This window comes from Globicephala melas, chromosome 2 (genome assembly GCF_963455315.2).
Source record: "Globicephala melas chromosome 2, mGloMel1.2, whole genome shotgun sequence".
NCBI lineage: Eukaryota > Metazoa > Chordata > Mammalia > Artiodactyla > Delphinidae > Globicephala > Globicephala melas.
In genome coordinates, this window is record NC_083315.2 from 69,748,820 (window position 1) to 69,766,175 (window position 17,356).

Genomic DNA, 17,356 nt, shown 5'->3' on the forward strand with positions numbered 1-17,356 from the left:
CAGGGCAGGGATAAAGAGGTAGACATCGAGAATGGACTTGATGACATGGGGTGGGAGGGCGAAGCTGGGGCAAAGTGAGAGTAGCATTGACATATACACTACCGAATGTTAAACAGTTGGTTGCTGGGAAGCAGCAGCATAGCACCGGGAGATCGGCTCTGTGCTTTGCGATGACCTAGAGGGGTGGGATAGGGAGGATGGGAGGGAGGCTCAAGAGGAGGGGATATGGGGACATGTGTATGCATATGGCTGATTCGCTTTGTTGTGCAACAGAAACTAACACGGTATTGTGAAGCAATTATACTCCAATAAATATCTATTAAAAAAAGATAAATGGGATATGTTATCATGGGATAATTCAGCAAGATAATCCTTACTTTCCTCTCAATAGACATGGTATGAGGGCTTCCCTGGTGGCGCAGTGGTTACGAATCCGCCTGCCAATGCAGGGGACACAGGTTCGAGCCCTGGTCCGGGAAGATCCCACATGCCGCAGAGCAAATAAGCGTGTGCGCCACAACTACTGAGCCTGTGCTCTAGAGCCCGCGAGCCACAACTACTCAGCCCGCATGCTACAACTACTGAAGCCCGCGTGCCTAGAGCCCGTGCTCCGCAGGAAGAGAAGCCACCACGATGAGAAGCCTGTGTACTGCAACAAAGAGTAGCCCCGCTCACCGCAACTAGAGAAAGCCTGCGCAGCAACGAAGACCCAATGCAGCCAAAAACAAATAAAATTAATAAATTTATAAAATATAAAATAGAGATGGTACGAAACTTGTCATCACCTTTGACAAAAGGTTTCATTTGTTCGAAACTGCAAATTCCTCAACATCAGGGGTTGGCTCCCTCACAGGTCTGTGAGCTGCTTGAGGGTAAGGGCCGTGTCCTATCTTCGTATCCTTGGCGTCTATAGACCAAGTCTGGCAAATTAAGTATCGAATAAAGGTTTGAGATTTGACTGTAGGGATGGATGGATAAAAGTAAAATTAGCATCATCAACCTTGTTACTGGCATCCATCCCTGCCACCAAACCGGAGGGCTTAAGACGTTCTTTTTAGGATGGCGATCTCCAATGTCACTATTGGACACACTGGACAGTCGGAAAGCGCTCTCGTTCTAAGTTATCTTGAAGGCGATTGGCAGAAATACTCAGCTCGTAGTGGGGAGCTGTGCTAGCCTGAGTCTCTACGAGACGAGAAAACAAAAAGGAACCCCTCCTCCCGCCACGCCTAACCATCCTTACTAGGCTCCAAAGACATCCCGTTTAACCGCGACGGAAACTCACTTCCGGCCTGACTAGGACGTAAGAAAACTTTGACAGGAAGCGGCCCCCTCGGAGAAATAATAGTAGGGCGTCACCGTGCAGACGCTCTTCCAGCACTAGAAATCAAGATCTCCTTTCCCCTACCTCTTCAGGGTTTCATCTTTAGCTTATCCAGACGCTGAGTGAGGCAATTAACGGCGGTTAACAGACCGTTACCTGCCCCCGCCCACCGTTGGAGACTACAGATCCCATATTGCAGCTCACCGTCTCCCAAAGAAAACGCCCATACGACCCAGCACGCAACGCGCCTCATGGGCCTCTAGGAATTGTTTTTCCCTTGTTCCGCCGAAACCGAGCAAAGCATGCTGGGGCTTGTAGTTCTCGTGGCTCCCTTACCTAGGTCCTTCGCGATACTCCGTCCGGTCCCGCCTATTCTCTGCCCCGGACCTTTAGGCTTCTCTTGGCCCGTTTGAAGACCAGGAAGTTGATAAGTCGCGAGGCTCGCTGCTGAGAGACGGTGGCTCGGGTGGGACAGTCGCCAGGGATGGCGGAGCGTAAGGATGGAGCGAGTGTCCGGACTGCTCTCCTGGACGCTGAGCAGAGTCCTGTGGCTGTCGGGCCTCTTTGAGCGGGGAGCTGCCCGGCAGCCCCGGATCATGGAAGAGAAAGCGCTAGAAGTTTATGGTAATTAATTTTACCCAGGGCAGCATTTGGTGGTATACGTGGAGGCGGAGGTAACGAGGGCCTCACCTGAGGGTTAAGAGTGGAGACTCGAGTTTTTGCCAGATCTCGTCCGGGAACGTAGGAAGCTTTTTCTCCGGAGTCCTAAGTCACACGGGCATGTGGGTCTTTCTAGGACCCAGGCTCTTGCTAAACCCGGGGCAGGCCGAGCCTGGAGGTCTCAAACGCTTCATTTCCCTTGTCTTCCCCCACGTTCTAGTGGCTATCTCAAGACTTATGGGCAGAGCAAGCGTCTAGGGTGTTTGGTTAGGAAGCAAAGCTGGCCTGATTGCCCTACTTGAACCTCCTTCCTTCCTAGCCCCTGGACACACACTTCTCCTTCCGCCGCCGAGGGTACTGCTGACTGACTGCCGAGTTGGGGACTGGCCCAAGGTCACAGCCACCCTCTTCTGCTGCAGAGGCCGTAGGCAGAGGTCCCCAAGAGCCCGGCCTTGAATTTATCGTTCTTTAACGCACCCAAGCCTGGTGTGCAAAAAGGAATACACACACATTGAGTTACATATATGTATAACGTATATTGTATATATGCACACACACATATTCTCTATTCAACCCCTGGAACCATCTTCATCGTACAGATGAGGAAATAAAGGTGTAGAGTGGTTAAACAACTACCTGGAGGCCACTCTGCCAGTAAAGAAACAGCAAAAACCAAAGCTCTTGTCTTCTGATTCCAAACTTAGTGCGCTTTTCATCACTTCATAATTGCTTTATGACTTGCCTTTTTTGGACTTATTAGTATTGTTTTTGAAAACTAAAACGACTGGATCTAACGAGCGTTCAAAGATTCCTGCTGACTTAGGGTAAAAGTATAACCACAAGAATACAGATAATGCAGGTAAGGATTATAGACCCGTAGAAAGAAGCCAGGGATGTTAAAGACCTTCGGAGTTAATCTGGTTTACCTCTTGCTAGGGGCAGGACTTAAACCCAGTCAGGTGACAAGTGTGAGTGGAATGATCTCCACAAAGCAGTAAAGCAGAGGTCCCCAAGAGCCCGGCCTTGAACTTATAGTTCTTTAACACACCCAAGACTGGAGTGCAAAAAAAAATACACAGTGAGTTATATATGTATAATATATAATATATATATACGCACACACACTTATATTCTCTATTCAACCCCTGGAACCATCTTCATTGTACAGGTAGGGTTTGTGGTTAAAGGTGGAGGGAGGTGTGGTCAAAAATTGTTTTACATAGCAGGTTGGAACTGGATCCTGAAGGTTTAAATATAAATGAAGAATTTAATATCAGTGCAGAGCCAGTAGAAGAATTTAAGTCAAGGGAGCAATGTGAGGAGAGCAACATTGCTTTCTTTCTAAAAAAATAAATGCAAATCACTAGAAAAGGAGAGAAGTTAAATAACGCGTGAGGTTTACTTTCAGAGTTATTTAACATATGAACAATATAATGCAGCTTGTATATATGAGTCTTACAGGGAAAAGGCCTAGGAGGAAAGGGAAAAAATTCCTTTTCAAAAAAACCTGTTTCCCTGAGCCCCGTGTTTCACAGCCTTGTGAAGCCTCTTTTTCCTGCTTCCCTTTTCAAATTCTGTTTCTAATCAAGTGATAAGCTCAGGAGTTGCTGGGGAGAAGATAGAGTTTGATTGATTTGTTTTTCCCAGCTGGATTTCTGATTACAGGGGTGCTGTGACTAATAGAACAAAACCTCAGGCTTGAGAACATCAAGCCTGTCGCATGTGAACTCCCTCTGCTTTTTTCTACCTCACTATTTCTCTTCTCATTCTCCTTTTCCATCTTTTTCTACAACCTCAGGGTAAGAAGGAAATCTTTTCCTCTCCACCTCGAACCCAGCCTCCCACATCTTTGGTCTCATTCCTTTCTGCTTAGTTTACCAGCCTCCTCCACTCCCCTCCTTGAAATTTCAGTGGCTCTTCCTCTATTTTTTTTTCCTTCCTCTGTTTGATCCTTCCCCTTGGGCTATAAAACATACTCAAGTTTCCCTTATCCTTGTCATTGTTCTAGCTTTTTCTAAACGCACTGTCCTTTTTTTGCTCTTCCCTCCTTCCCTGTCAAAGCCCTAGGATTACATTTGGAGTTCCTTCTCACTTCCCCTTTTGCAAGCTGGCCTCTGCCTTTACCTCTCTACCGAAAGTGCTTTCTTACAGGTGACCTTCTGAGACCGGCTTTAGCTTTCGTTAACCTGCATTTTTCTGCAGCATTTTTTTTAAAATTTATTTTTGGCTGTGTTGGGTCTTCGTTGCTGCACGTGGGCATTCTCTAGTTGTGGCGAGCGGGGGCAACTCTTCGTTGTGGTGCGCGGGCTTCTCATTGCGGTGGCTTCTCTTGTTGCAGAGCATAGGCTCTAGGTGCACGAGCTTCAGTAGTTGTGGCACATGGGCTGAGTAGTTGCGGCTCGCGGGCTCTAGAGCGCAGGCTCAGTAGTTGTGGTGCACGGGCTTAGTTGCTCCACAGCATGTGGCATCTTCCCAGACTAGGGATCGAACCTGTGTCCCCTGCATCGGCAGGTGGATTCTTAACCACTGTGCCACCAGGGAAGGCCCTTTTCTGCAGCATTTGATGTTGTTAACCATCCCCTCTTTCCTTTTATGCTGCGTTTTGCTTTTCTTCCTCCTATTGATCCCCAAATTTGGTGCTTCCTACAGATCCATACTTGGTTCTCTTTCCCTTTACATTTGTGATTCTCCAACTGGACTGCACATAAGAACAGCCTGAAGAATTTTTTTAAGTCTCAATGCCCAGGTCATACTGTGAATCAGTTAAATCAGAATCCCTGGTAGGACTCAGACACCAGTTTTTGTTTTTGTTTTGAAACATTCCTAGTGATTCCATTGTTCAGCCAAGGTTGAAAACTATGGTTCTACTCATTGTTCTTTGTGAATCCCATGAGTTCAACAGCCACTCCAGCCTTGGTTCTCTTAAACCTTATGCCATAATTCAGTGTTTGCTGGAATGTTCCATTGGTTTGCCCCTTAAGCACCTCAGAATGATTATATATAAGATTTAACCTGTTTATCTCAGCCCCCACCCAAATTTCTTCCTTTGTTCTCTCTTCTTTTTTTTTTAATTCTATCTTTGTTCTCACAGGCACTTAGATTTACAATCTTAGTCATCTTCCTTTTCTCCCTTTCCTTGTCTTCTACATCCAAATAGTTGTCAGATTCTGTTGATTCTGCCTCTGAAATTACTTCTTCGTCTTTCCCCTCCTCTCTATTGCTATGGTCATGTCCCTGTTTTAGGCCCAGCTTTTTCAGCTGGTATCCCGGGCTCTGCTCTTTAGTTCTGAGTCTACCAGCTGACAGTGTAATGCTGTCCATGTCACTCCCTTGTTCAGAACCTCTTGAGGACATCCTATTGCCTGTTGCTGACTCTAAAAGAGCCTTAATGGGCTGGCCTAAACTCTTAATAACTTCTTCCCTTATGCTGAGTTCTGTGCAAACTAAACTTGTTCTTTACGTTCCTTCACCTTAAATGGCAAATATTGAAATGTTACACATTTTTTTGTTTTTGTTTTTTGTGGGTTTTTTTTTTGGCTGCGCAGTGTGGCCTGCAGGATCTTAGTTCCCTGATCAAGGATCAAACCTGGGCCCCTGCAGTGGAAGCGTGGAGTCCTAACCACTGGACCGCCAGGGAATTCCCCAAAATGTTACCCATTTTTAAAGACTTGATTCAGATTCCATTTCCATAAATCCCGATACTGCATTCTCCCAAACTAAGTTATTTTTTCCCTTGAACTTCTATGACACTTTCCCCATTCATGTATTCTCTCTGCAAGGTTGGATCCAAGAAACTGGACATGAGGTAGTAATAATCCAAGAAAATGGTTTTCTCAAAAGGACACTAGTAGTGGAAATTTCTGTCAGAAACCTGGGGAGTGGCTGTAGTATTTGCTCAAACAAAAAGAAGTAAGTGTTTGGATTAGGACTGGCAAAATTGTTTGTATTTAGAATATTCATGTTTTAACATAAAACCTTTTCTCTGATGTTTCTTTAGATTTGATTCGAACTATCCGGGACCCAGAGAAGCCCAATACTTTAGAAGAACTGGAAGTGGTAACGGAAAGTTGTGTGGAGGTTCAGGAGATAAATGAAGAAGACTATTTGGTTATTATCAGGTTCACGCCAACAGTACCTCATTGCTCTTTGGCGACTCTTATTGGTAAGGTTTTAGATAAAGATATTTATATATTAATTCTGAATTATTCTAGCTGATACTGACCCGCAGTAACAATTAGCATCATGTATCATACTTTATGGTTTACAGAATATTTTCTGTAGTTCTCAACAATTAGCGTATGAGAGGGTCAATATTATCTTCATTTTACAGATGAGGAACCTGAGGCTCAGAGAGTTTAAGGGACTTGCTCAGCATCGTGTAGGCAGGAAATGATGAAGCTGAGGCTCAATTCCAGGTCTCCTGACTTTAAGTGTGTTTTTCCTTTAGCTATACCATGCTGCTTCTCTACAGTTAATGGAGCCTGAGTGTGGGCCAGCTCCTCTCCTCAGTTCTGGAGATCGGAATGGGTATTGTCAGACTAGCACTGCTGTCCTTACCATCTCCTCCTTTTAGCTGCTCTCTTGGCTTCTATGTAGCATGGGCAGAAGTCCTGGTGGGAGGGTATTTTTTCAGGTAGTTTTCTTTTTGAGAGGTTGCATTCCCAATATTTTGGATTAGTTAGCTGTGAGATATACAATAGATATCTTTGAATGTATACTTTGTTAAAAAGAAGGTAAAGAAAGTTTCTTTCAAACCAGATCTTGATCAGTAGGGAACCAATTAAATAATCAGTGATGGTGTTTATTAACAATGGAATACTATGCAGCTATAAAAAAGAATGAAGAAGCTCTCCATATACTAATATGGAAAGATCTCTATGACATACTGTTTGGAAATAAAAGCAAGTATAATATTGCTACATTTGTGTAAAGAAGAGCAAAAATATACATTTATATTTGATTGCATATCCATAAAGAAAACATAAGAAATGAATAGCTAAGATGGGTGTGGGCATTAGTGATGGTGGGAACTGGTCAGATGGAGGATAGGGTGGCAGGGAGACTTTATAACTTTTTATATTTTTAAGCTTTTGAACATTGAGACTATATTACCTATTTAAAAATAGACAAATTTATAAAAAGGATTGGAAAGGTAAATATTTTATTATTGTTTCTACTATTGTTGTGAGTTGTCTTTCTTTTCTCACTTGTTGGACCTGGGATCCCTCAAGTAGTGGTTTCCAGCATATGGGGCACATCTTGAGGGACTAGATGGTCTGTGAATCCATAGATACTATTGTGGTTATAAAATTCCAATACTAGAAAAAGCATTCTTGAATACATATTTTTCATCATTGGACAGTTTCTGAATCAACAGATATCGAAAACAGATTTCAAAAAGTAATATTTATATTGTGTTTCTTAAATTATAAAAGTAACATATTTGTTGGCAATAATTTTGAAATTCCACAAAAGTATAAAGAAGAAAATTTTTTAAAGTTGTCATTAGAATGTGTGCTCTAGGCTAAAATTCCAGCTCTGTCAGCTCTGTCACTCTTTGGTCTTGGGCAAGTTACTTAACCTTTCCAAGCCTATTTCCTTATCTGTAAAATACTGATAGTAAGGGTAACTACTGAGTTGTAAGGGTTAAGTAATAGAAAGCATGAAGTAGATGAGAAATGTTTTTTAGTTCTCCTTAAATATTATTGTTTAATTATATGGTCAACTATATGGTCATATAATTATATGGTCATCATTTTTGTAACCACTTAGACTACTTCTAGCCTCCTACAATTATAAATAATACTATGATGAACAGCTTTACACATAAATATTTTTATTTATCTCTAGTTATTACTTCAGGATAAATTTCTGTAAGTGGAATTATTGGGTCATATGATAGAAATATTTTTAAGTCTCTGGGTAAATATTAGCAAGTCACAGGGAATTCCCTGGTGGTCCAGTGATTAGGACTCTGCACTTTCACTGCCAAGGGCACGGGTTCAATCCCTGGTCAGGGAACTAAGATCCCGCAAGCCGCGTGGTATAGCCAAAAAAAAAGTTCATACTCTTTGACCGAGGAATTAAGGAAATAATTCCCTAGGAGAAAATAGTAGCATGTTCAAAACATATATAGTAAATTTATGATAATAAATCCTGGAAGAAACTATAGTATCGATTAATACTGAAATGATATAAAAATAATGGCATTTCTTATTTCTATTGAAAATGATGAATATAATCAAGGAATCAAAGTATCTGTGTGAGAGTGGATGAAAAAGCTTGAATGATAAATTGAATTTGTGTTATGATTGCAGTTATTTTAAAAAACTGTGTTTACGTGGACAAAGATTGAGAGAGCACATGAAATAAAAATAACTGTAAAGGTGTCAAGATTAGATTATGGTTGAATTTCAGATCTCTACACCTTTTGACAGAGTTTTGTCACTTTTTTGGCCCTTTTGATATGGGTTTCATTTAAGACCATTGGCTTTTGAGAAGGTTGTATGGTAGTGTATCATAGTAATCGTGTTCAAGCAACATGACTGGAAAACTCGATGAAGGGAGTCCTCTTTCTGGCTGATGCATTAGGAGGCATTTCCTATGAGCAGGTAGTACTAAGCAGAGAAAGGCATCTGAGTCAGAGTTCCACCCTGACTGCTTAGGTTGTCACCTACTCAGTTACCCTGGTATATCATTCCAAAGACAAGGAAGACTCAAAGCGGGTGAGTGGGTAGAGCAGAAAAACCACTTGATAATCTTTTCTGTTGACTTAAACAAGAATGGCTGAAGGCAGGATACGAAGGGCATAGGATTTGGAGTCTAGATTTAGCTTCCAGCTCTGCCACATATTAGCTATGTGATGTGGAACAAATCGCTTATCTTGGTTCCTGGCTGTAAAATGAAAATGATAAAATAGTAATAGCTAACATTTACTGGATACTTATTATGCATCAACTACTGTTTTAAGCATGACTATATTTACTCCTCGTGCGTAACAACCTTATATATAGTGGTACTATTATAATACTTGTATAACAGATAAGGAAACTGAAGTTCAGAGAGGTTAAGTAACTTGCCTGGCGTCACACAGCTAGTGTGTAGTGGAGCCACTTTTGAACCCAAATTACCTGTCTCAGTTATGCTATACTGCCTATCTTGAGGATACTGATATTCAAGAAAATGCTTTGTGAATTGTAAAACAGTTATTATTTATGGGTAAAATACCTACCAACAGTGACTAGAACACATGAGGATGCTCAAGAAACAAATTAAGGAGACAATGGGGGAGCAGAGGAAGGAAAACCCTCCAGATAAGCTTTAAGGCAGATAGATACTCTAAAGGGAGACCCTTCTTTTTTTTTTTTTTTAAGGGGGACCCTTCTTAAGGAAATTATATATTTTCTTTAGAATTCCCTAATACTTACTATGGAATTACTGTGTTGTAGACTCTAAGGTAGGCCCAATCTCATTGTAGCTCATTTAATTCTTTTTCCTTCTCTGGAATTTTTCAGATGATTCTGTTAGAAAACCTAGTGGTACTTTAGAAAACCACAAGCAAATTAATTTCATACCTCCCCAAAAGAGAGGTAGTCTAACAATTATGTTTTGCTGTGTTATGTTTGGGGTTTTGTTATTGTTATTTTTAATCAAACCAAAATACTAAGAAAATGTTCCTTATAACGTAACAAGCCCTTATGTATTGATATTAGTTGGGAGAGGAAATAAATTGCTCTAAATAAAAACCTGCAAAGCCAGGGAACTAGAGACACTTTTTCCTCATAATAAGAGCAGCTTGGTTTATCTTCTCTGTCTAGAGGTGTAGACTTAGTTAAAATTGTATGCTATATTTTATGGTGGGGGAGAAGTGAAACATTGGCACTGAGGCTCTGTTCCAAGCTGACTTTTAATTTCTCTTGGAAGTCTCAACTGGAAAAAAAAATATTGAACTGTGACTTGGTATTGGGGTGATAAACTGAACTTCAGAGGAGCTTGTTTTAGGGAAACAACTCTATTTGTACCCTGCAGGCACAGAGGAGTCCAAATCTGAGAGATTGCTTGTGGTCCTTTTTTTTTTTTAATAAATTTATTTATTTAGGCTGTGTTGGGTCTTCGTTTCTGTGCGAGGGCTTTCTCTAGTTGCGGCGAGCGGGGGCCACTCTTCATCGCGGTGCGCGAGCCTCTCACTGTTGCGGCCTCTCTTGTTGCGGAGCACAGGCTCCAGACGCGCAGGCTCAGTAGCTGTGGCTCACGGCCCCAGTTGCTCCGCGGCATGTGGGATCTTCCTAGACCAGGGCTCGAACTCGTGTCCCTTGCATCGGCAGGCAGATTCTCAACCACTGCGCCACCAGGGAAGACCGCTTGTGGTGCTTTTTAAGTGGCTCTTACTTGGTTTTAAGTTTTTTTATTTTTTTGTATTTTTGCAGTACGCGGGCCTCGCACTGTTGTGGCCTCTCCCATTGCGGAGCGCAGGCTCCTGATGCGCAGGCTCAGCGGCCATGGCTCACGGGCTCAGCCGCTACGCGACATGTGGGAACTTCCTGGACTAGGACACAAACCCGTGTCCCCTACATCGGCAGGTGGATTCACATCCATTGCGCCACCAGGGACGCTCCGGTTTTAAGTTTTTGTGTGGCCTGACCTGTTGCAGGCATTCAATAAAGTTTAATGAGTGAATTGGCCTTTGATGGAAGGCAAATTGATACAGCAGAAATGACCTGTGTTTTGCGGTGGTTTCGGGTTCCAGTCCCAACTCTTGTCATTTTACTAGCTCTTTGATCTTGGGGAAGTTACACTGTGACCTTGGTTTCATAATTTGTAGAATGGGATTGACAATACCTAGCTCACTGGATTATCATGAGGAATTCGTAAGATGTATCAATATTAAAGTTGCTAGGTAAAGGTGCCAGACTCAACGGAGGCGTACATTGGATTGAGCCTAAGCTCTTTTCAGCTACTGTTTTGTATAGAGACACCTAGACACAGCTGTATGCTTTTTCAAGAACCAATAAGAAGAGATAATTGGGGCTTTTTTTTTCCTCTGCAGGGCTGTGCTTAAGAGTTAAACTTCAGCGGTGTTTACCGTTTAAACATAAGGTAAGGAATGTGTTTTTTGTTGTTGTTTTATAATAGCTTTGTTGAGATTTGATTCACATATCATACAACCACCTATTTAAAGTATAGAATTTAATGTTTTTTGGTATATTCACAAAATTATGCAGCCATCGCTACTATCAATTTTGGAACATTTTCATCATCCCAGTAAAAAAACCCATACCAATTAGCAGTCATTCCCCATTTCTCCTAAACCCTCTCCCATCCCTAGGCAACCACTTTTGTCTCTATAGATTTGCCTATTCTGGGTGTTTCATTTAAATGGAATCATATAATTTGTGGTCTTTTAAGACTGGCATCTTTCACTTAGAATAATATTTTCAGAATTCATTCATGTCATAACATGTATCAGTATTTCATTCTTTGCCTTGTACTGTTCTTTTGTGTAGATATCACATTGTATTTATTTGTTTTATAATTTGGTAGACATTTGAGTTGTTTCCACTTTTTGTCTTTTATGAATAATGTTGCTATGAACCTTTGTGTGCAAGTGTTTGTGTGGACATGTGTTTTCATTTCTTTTCCACCGAGGGCATATGTTTTCCATTTCTTTTCTTCCTGGATTCTATGGTAACTCGACGTTTAACCTTTTGAGGAACTTCCAGACTGTTTTCCATAGCCACTTCACCCTTTTACATTCCCACCAGCAGCCTGTGAGGGTTCTGATTTCGGCACATCCTTGCCAATACTTATCATGATTATCTCTTTTTTTCATTATAGCCATCACTAGAATGTGTGAAGTGATATCTAACTGTGGTTTTGATTTGCATTTCCCTGATGGGTGACAATATTCATCCAAAAATTTAAAACCAATTAAGAACCACTTAAAAAGGGCCACAAGAAACCTCTCAAATTTAGAATCTTCTGTGGACCAAACCAACTGTTTGGTTACCCTGAGGTATAGTTTGCATAGGAATAGCAAGGTAAATGCTTGACTCTTCCCCTTTATTTACCGTTTTTCAGAATAATAAGTCGTGCATAATTTTAAGCCAAAGTAAATGAGTATAGAGTGATTTTATACCACTTCCTTTGTTGTTTAGAATAAGAGTTAGTGTTATGCCACTGGGGGAATGTATAAGGTGTTTTGTCTTTTAAAGAAGACTGGACTAAATGGTCTCTAGGGTCTCTTAGAGCCATAATAGGCTATGATTTTTTCCCCCTCATGAAAAACATTTATCTCAGTAGTAAATAAGTATATGCGAATTAGATCACATGCTCCAATGTTCCCTGAAAAATAGACATATCTTTATCATATAGCATGATTTATTTACCACAAGATTTGCAATAATTTTGTGGGTTTGTCTCAAAAGCTCTGGTTCTTGGAGGTTAGCTAGTTTAAGGGAGTGAGTGCAGCAGGACCAGGAGAGATAGCTTAACCAGTATTGTACTTGAGAATAAATTTATCAAGATAATAGTAGATGAGAAAAGGAGGTTACTGAAAACTGTATATTGTGATCCGATTTTTGTAAAGTACACAATAAAAAGAAACTTCTAGCCTTGGTGTGTGTGTGTGTGTGTGTGTGTATGTATGTAATGTGTGTGTGTGTGAAATCTTAAATTATGTGGGAATAGAGAAAAATATGGAAGAAAGTACCCTAGATTATTATTATTATTTTTTTTTTTTTGCGGTATGCGGGCTTCTCACTGTTGTGGCCTCTCCCGTTGCGGAGCACAGGCTCCGGACGCGCAGGCTCAGCGGCCATGGCTCTCGGGCCCAGCTGCTCCGCGGCATGTGGAATCTTCCCGGACCAGGGCACGAACCCACGTCCCCTGCATCGGCAGGCGGACTCTCAACCACTGTGCCACCAGGGAAGCCCCAACACTAGATTATTAATGTGGCTTTCTTGTGGGGTGGGGCAGGGAGAAAGTTTAGATACTGATTTGGGAGGAAGAGGTAGAGTGCAGGGGATATATATTGTTGAGTAAAACATGTATGAGATCTCACTTGCATAAAATTGTAGGTTTGTATTCATTAAAAAATAATGAATGGGAATACCCGCCGCGGGCCTTCCCCATATGACCAAAATAAAAAATCCTACTAACTTCAGCCCTCATTTTAGAGAAGAATGTGAAGATATGTCCCAAGTCTTTGATGATGGAAACAGGATTTGGGCTTTCATCCCTAGACTCTTGAGTCCATTGTACATTCCACCTCACTCATCTTAGAATGCTCTAAATGTTTTGCTTTTAATGTATTTTTTTCCTAGTTGGAAATCTACATTTCTGAAGGAACCCACTCAACGGAGGAAGATAGTAAGTAAATTTTGAACCATTATTAGAAAACAGCTTCATATAGTACTTTATCTTGGGTATTACGTTATTCTGCCAGCCAAGTATCTATTGGGTCATTTGCAAAAAAGAACAAAATCAGCTCTTAGCTTTTCCTAAGTTTTTCCTTAATCAAAGAAATTTTGATTAAACAATCTAAATTAATGGGTTCTTCTTTACTTGTACTTTGTTCAGCTTGTTTTAGGGGACAGTGGTCATTTGAAGTGTAACTAGAGTTAAGCCCTGTGGATATTGACTGGTTTAGGAATATCCAGCTGTAGGAACTTTGAATTATAAGCTCTAAAGAGAGCTTGATTCTTCTCTTTGGTGGCAGGATAGAGAGCTGTGTACTTGAAATTGAAATCAAAGGTCCAGCAAGTAAAGCTTTAGGGAATCTTGGGGTAGGTGTTGCCTTCCTGGGTTAATGTATTAAAATGGGAGTAGAGAAGCATTTTTGTATAAAGGATCTCTAGCCTACGGAGAGAAATAAAGTGGCAGCCGCTTAAAAATAACAGAGGTGGGATTTAGGAAAAGCAAAAGTGGGATTACAGGGGAGTTTTTTCTCTTTAAGTCTCCCCTTCAAAACTAATGAATAACTAGCGAAAACCTGCGGTAAGTTCTCAAGGTGTTAAATTCTGTTTTAACAAGCTAATAAAATTACTGTCTGCTGCTGTGTATTGACATAGTCCTGCTAACTTTTGCCTGTGTGTTTTGTAGTCAACAAGCAGATAAATGACAAAGAACGAGTGGCAGCTGCGATGGAGAACCCCAACTTACGGGAAATCGTGGAACAGTGTGTCCTTGAACCTGACTAATAGCTGTTTTAAGAGCCACTGAACTGGAATCATTTGATATATTTGTTTAAACTCTTTGTAAAATGTAAAAGACTCATGTTTAATATGTAGGTGATTTGTACCTCAGTGCATTTTTTTAAAGGATGATTTCCAAGCAAGATTTAATTATAAGGTAGTACCTAGTTTGTTCAGTGTTTAACATTCTCAGGATTTGTAACACTTAAATGATCGACAGAAAAATATTTTCTAGTAATTATGTGTCAGATGAGTTGCTATTTTTCTGATGCCCATTCTGATACAACTGCTTTTCATGTCAAATATCTACTGTGCCCAAATGTATTCAGTTTAAATCATTACTCTGTAAATAAATAAAACAGAGATGATTCTTGTATACACCTTAGAATGTTTTTATTTAATTGTAAATTTTAGTGTAAATGTTAGCACTAAAAGATATTTCCAAAGCTTTATTTTCTGATTATTATGTAGAATCAGAGATAGGAGAACCAAAAAGAACCCTTAATATCAGGCCTGGGCCCTGACTTCCTTCAGGAAGAGTCCTGGACCCATTTATAGATAAGGAACAAATGTGAAGAGGGCCAGGTGACATATATAATTTTGAAGATCAAGAAGTCCCCAAAGAAATTTTGATTAAACAATCTAAGTCAATGGGTTCTTCTTTATTTGTACCTTGTTCAGTTTGTTTTAGGGGACAGTGGTCATTTGAAGTGTAACAGGGTATGTTAGGAAGCTTCCGAGGTGCCCCTCCTCCCACCAATGATCCTTGATTCCTGATATTCGTGCCCTTGTAGTTTCCTTCCATATTGAACCAGAACTGGTTGCCATGACTAAAAAAGAATCAGAGGTGACAGTGTGTGATTTCTGAGGCTAGATCATAAGAGATGTTACTGCTTTCACCTTGTGATCACTTGAGTTGCTCGTTCTGCAGGAATCCAGCTGCCATGTCCTAAGAACACTCAGACAGCCCTGTGGACAATTCCACATGGAGAGGAATTGAGGCCTTCCACCACCAACGAGCACCAACTTGCATACCATGTGAGGGAACCACGTTGGAAGCCATTGTGAAGCCTCAGTCAGGCTGACATCTTGCCTGGAACCTCACTAGACCCTGAGCCAGAAGCCGCTCCCTAATTCCTGATGCAGAGAAGCTGTGAGTGATAATAAATGTTTATTGTTCACAGCACTAAGTTTTGGTGTAATTTGCCATGCAGCAATAAGTAACTAATACACAGGTATTAGCATAGAACTCTTCTGCCTCAAATTTAATTGAGGATTCTAAGGGGAAAACATGAGAACTTGTTCCATGGCTCTTGAACCCCTTTATCCACTTCAAGAATATGAGTTTTGAGAGAACAGAGAGGACTTGGTAGGAAGATTGATGAAGAGATTTCCTTGGTTAAAGCTGTTGCTATGCTGAGTTCCAACCCCCATCTTGGTGGAAGGGTGAGGAAATGACACCTTCTACCACTATCCGCTGAGGGGAATTTCAAGGGGACAACTCAGAGAGTTTGGAAATGTGTCCTCTGCAGTTGAGAGACCCAGAAAAGTGGTGCCTGACTCAGGCCTGAGAAAGCAAGCAGAAGTGGGCTTGAAGGCTGGGGCCTGACTCCTGCCCAGGAAATCTAGAGGGTGAGAGAAAGGCAAGGCTAACTACCTTGATGACAGAGCCCTGGGATGCACAAGTGTTTCTCGTGGACCATGCTATGGGGTCATATTTGACATTGCTCAACAAGCCATCAGCAGGGCCAAGGAGACCTCAGAGAAAGCGTCTGGAGGTGTACTGCCTGGTGCCCAGGGACTGAGGAGAGAAGACGGCAAGTGAGCAGCCAGGATGGAGATGCTTCTGCCAGGGTCAGGGAACGCCTGGTAAGCATACGAAAGTGCCAACCTAAGAGAAAGAGCCAGCTCTAATCATCAGGCAGAGAGAGCACGAAGCCAAGCAGCTACGTAAGAACTGTCCCATCTCTGGTGCTCCTCCCTCCCTCAGCTCCCGCAGTGGCGAAGTTGAAGAGGGGGAAAGAGGAGAGAGCAGAGGACCCCATCCCATGGCTCCGCTGGAGGTTTCAAGCCTGAAGCAAGCTCAAGTTAGGAAAGAGTTGATGCCAAGTTTGTAGTTCTAACTATTAGATGTGACTAGATAATTCAGTGTAATGAGATTGTATGGTTAAAAGTGACAAGACGACTTAATCTGACAGAAATCATGTGTCTGCCCAAGTCTTCACCCATGGGCAGAGGAGGATCATGCCTTCTCAACAAAGTTTCGAAGGATTAGTGGGGGACAAAAATAAAATCAATTCTTACACAACATACTGGTTATAGAAGTCCTATTAAAACCATCTTGGGGACTTCCCTGGTGGCGCAGTGGTTAAGAATCCTCCTGCCAATGCAGGGGACATGGGTTCGAGCCCTGGTCCGGGAAGATCCCACATGCCGCGGAGCAACTGAGCCCGTACGCCACAACTACTGAGCCTGCACTCTAGAGCCTGCGTGCCACAACTGCTGAGCCGACGTGCCACAACTACTGAAGCCCACACACCCAGAGTCCGTGCTCCACAACAAGAGAAGCCACCACAATGAGAAGCCCACGCACCACAACGAAGAGAAGCCCCCGCTTGCCCCAACTAGAGAAAGCCCGCGCGCAGCAACGAAGACCCAACACAGCCAAAAATAAATAAATTAAAAATAAATTAATTAAAAAAAAACCCCAAACCTTCTTGGCTTCTGCTGAGGCTCTGCACTGTGGGAATACCCCAGCAGAGCTTCATCCCCGTGATCTTCCTCTCTTGAGAAAAACCACTAACATTGTGGCATCAGAGCACCAGCTTTGTGGCAATGTCACTGTCGATTCTTAATCTTTTGCTTTGAAAGCTCTCATTGGCTCCTCTCTTTCTTCCCAGATCTTTAAAAATTGGTTATCCAGCATACATAAATAGATCCAGAAGTAATAAAATATTGCTGATTTTTAGTCATCATGGTAATCACTTCTTTCTAAATTACAAATCCACTGGAAAGGTCCTTAGGACCAGCACTAAGTTTCCCGCTTCATGGAAGTCTGCCATCCAGAGCAAGAGCTAATAGTACCTGGTAAACACCCTGTCCCGAATTCTCCCACCCACTGCACACGTGCACACGCAAATGCTTTTTGACCAGCTGTCTGCCTCTACAAGATACGACAAAC

The 17,356-nt window shown here is 41.9% G+C and overlaps 1 protein-coding gene across 2 annotated transcripts; it reads left to right on the plus strand.

Annotated features, from left to right (window-relative positions):
• Positions 1-1,645: 1,645 nt before the first annotated feature.
• CIAO2A (cytosolic iron-sulfur assembly component 2A) lies at positions 1,646-17,091 on the plus strand. Of its 2 annotated transcripts, XM_030878958.3 has the most exons (5): positions 1,647-1,948; positions 5,982-6,146; positions 11,031-11,080; positions 13,306-13,351; positions 14,084-17,091. In XM_030878958.3, exons 1-5 carry the CDS (start codon positions 1,825-1,827, stop codon positions 14,179-14,181), a joined length of 483 nt encoding a protein of 160 aa, XP_030734818.1. In that variant the 5' UTR covers positions 1,647-1,824; the 3' UTR covers positions 14,182-17,091. The 2 variants fall into 2 exon arrangements, with proteins under 2 accessions (XP_030734819.1, XP_030734818.1); XM_030878959.3 differs by lacking the exon at positions 11,031-11,080 and having other exon boundaries at positions 1,646-1,948.
• The last annotated feature ends 265 nt before the right edge of the window (positions 17,092-17,356 follow it).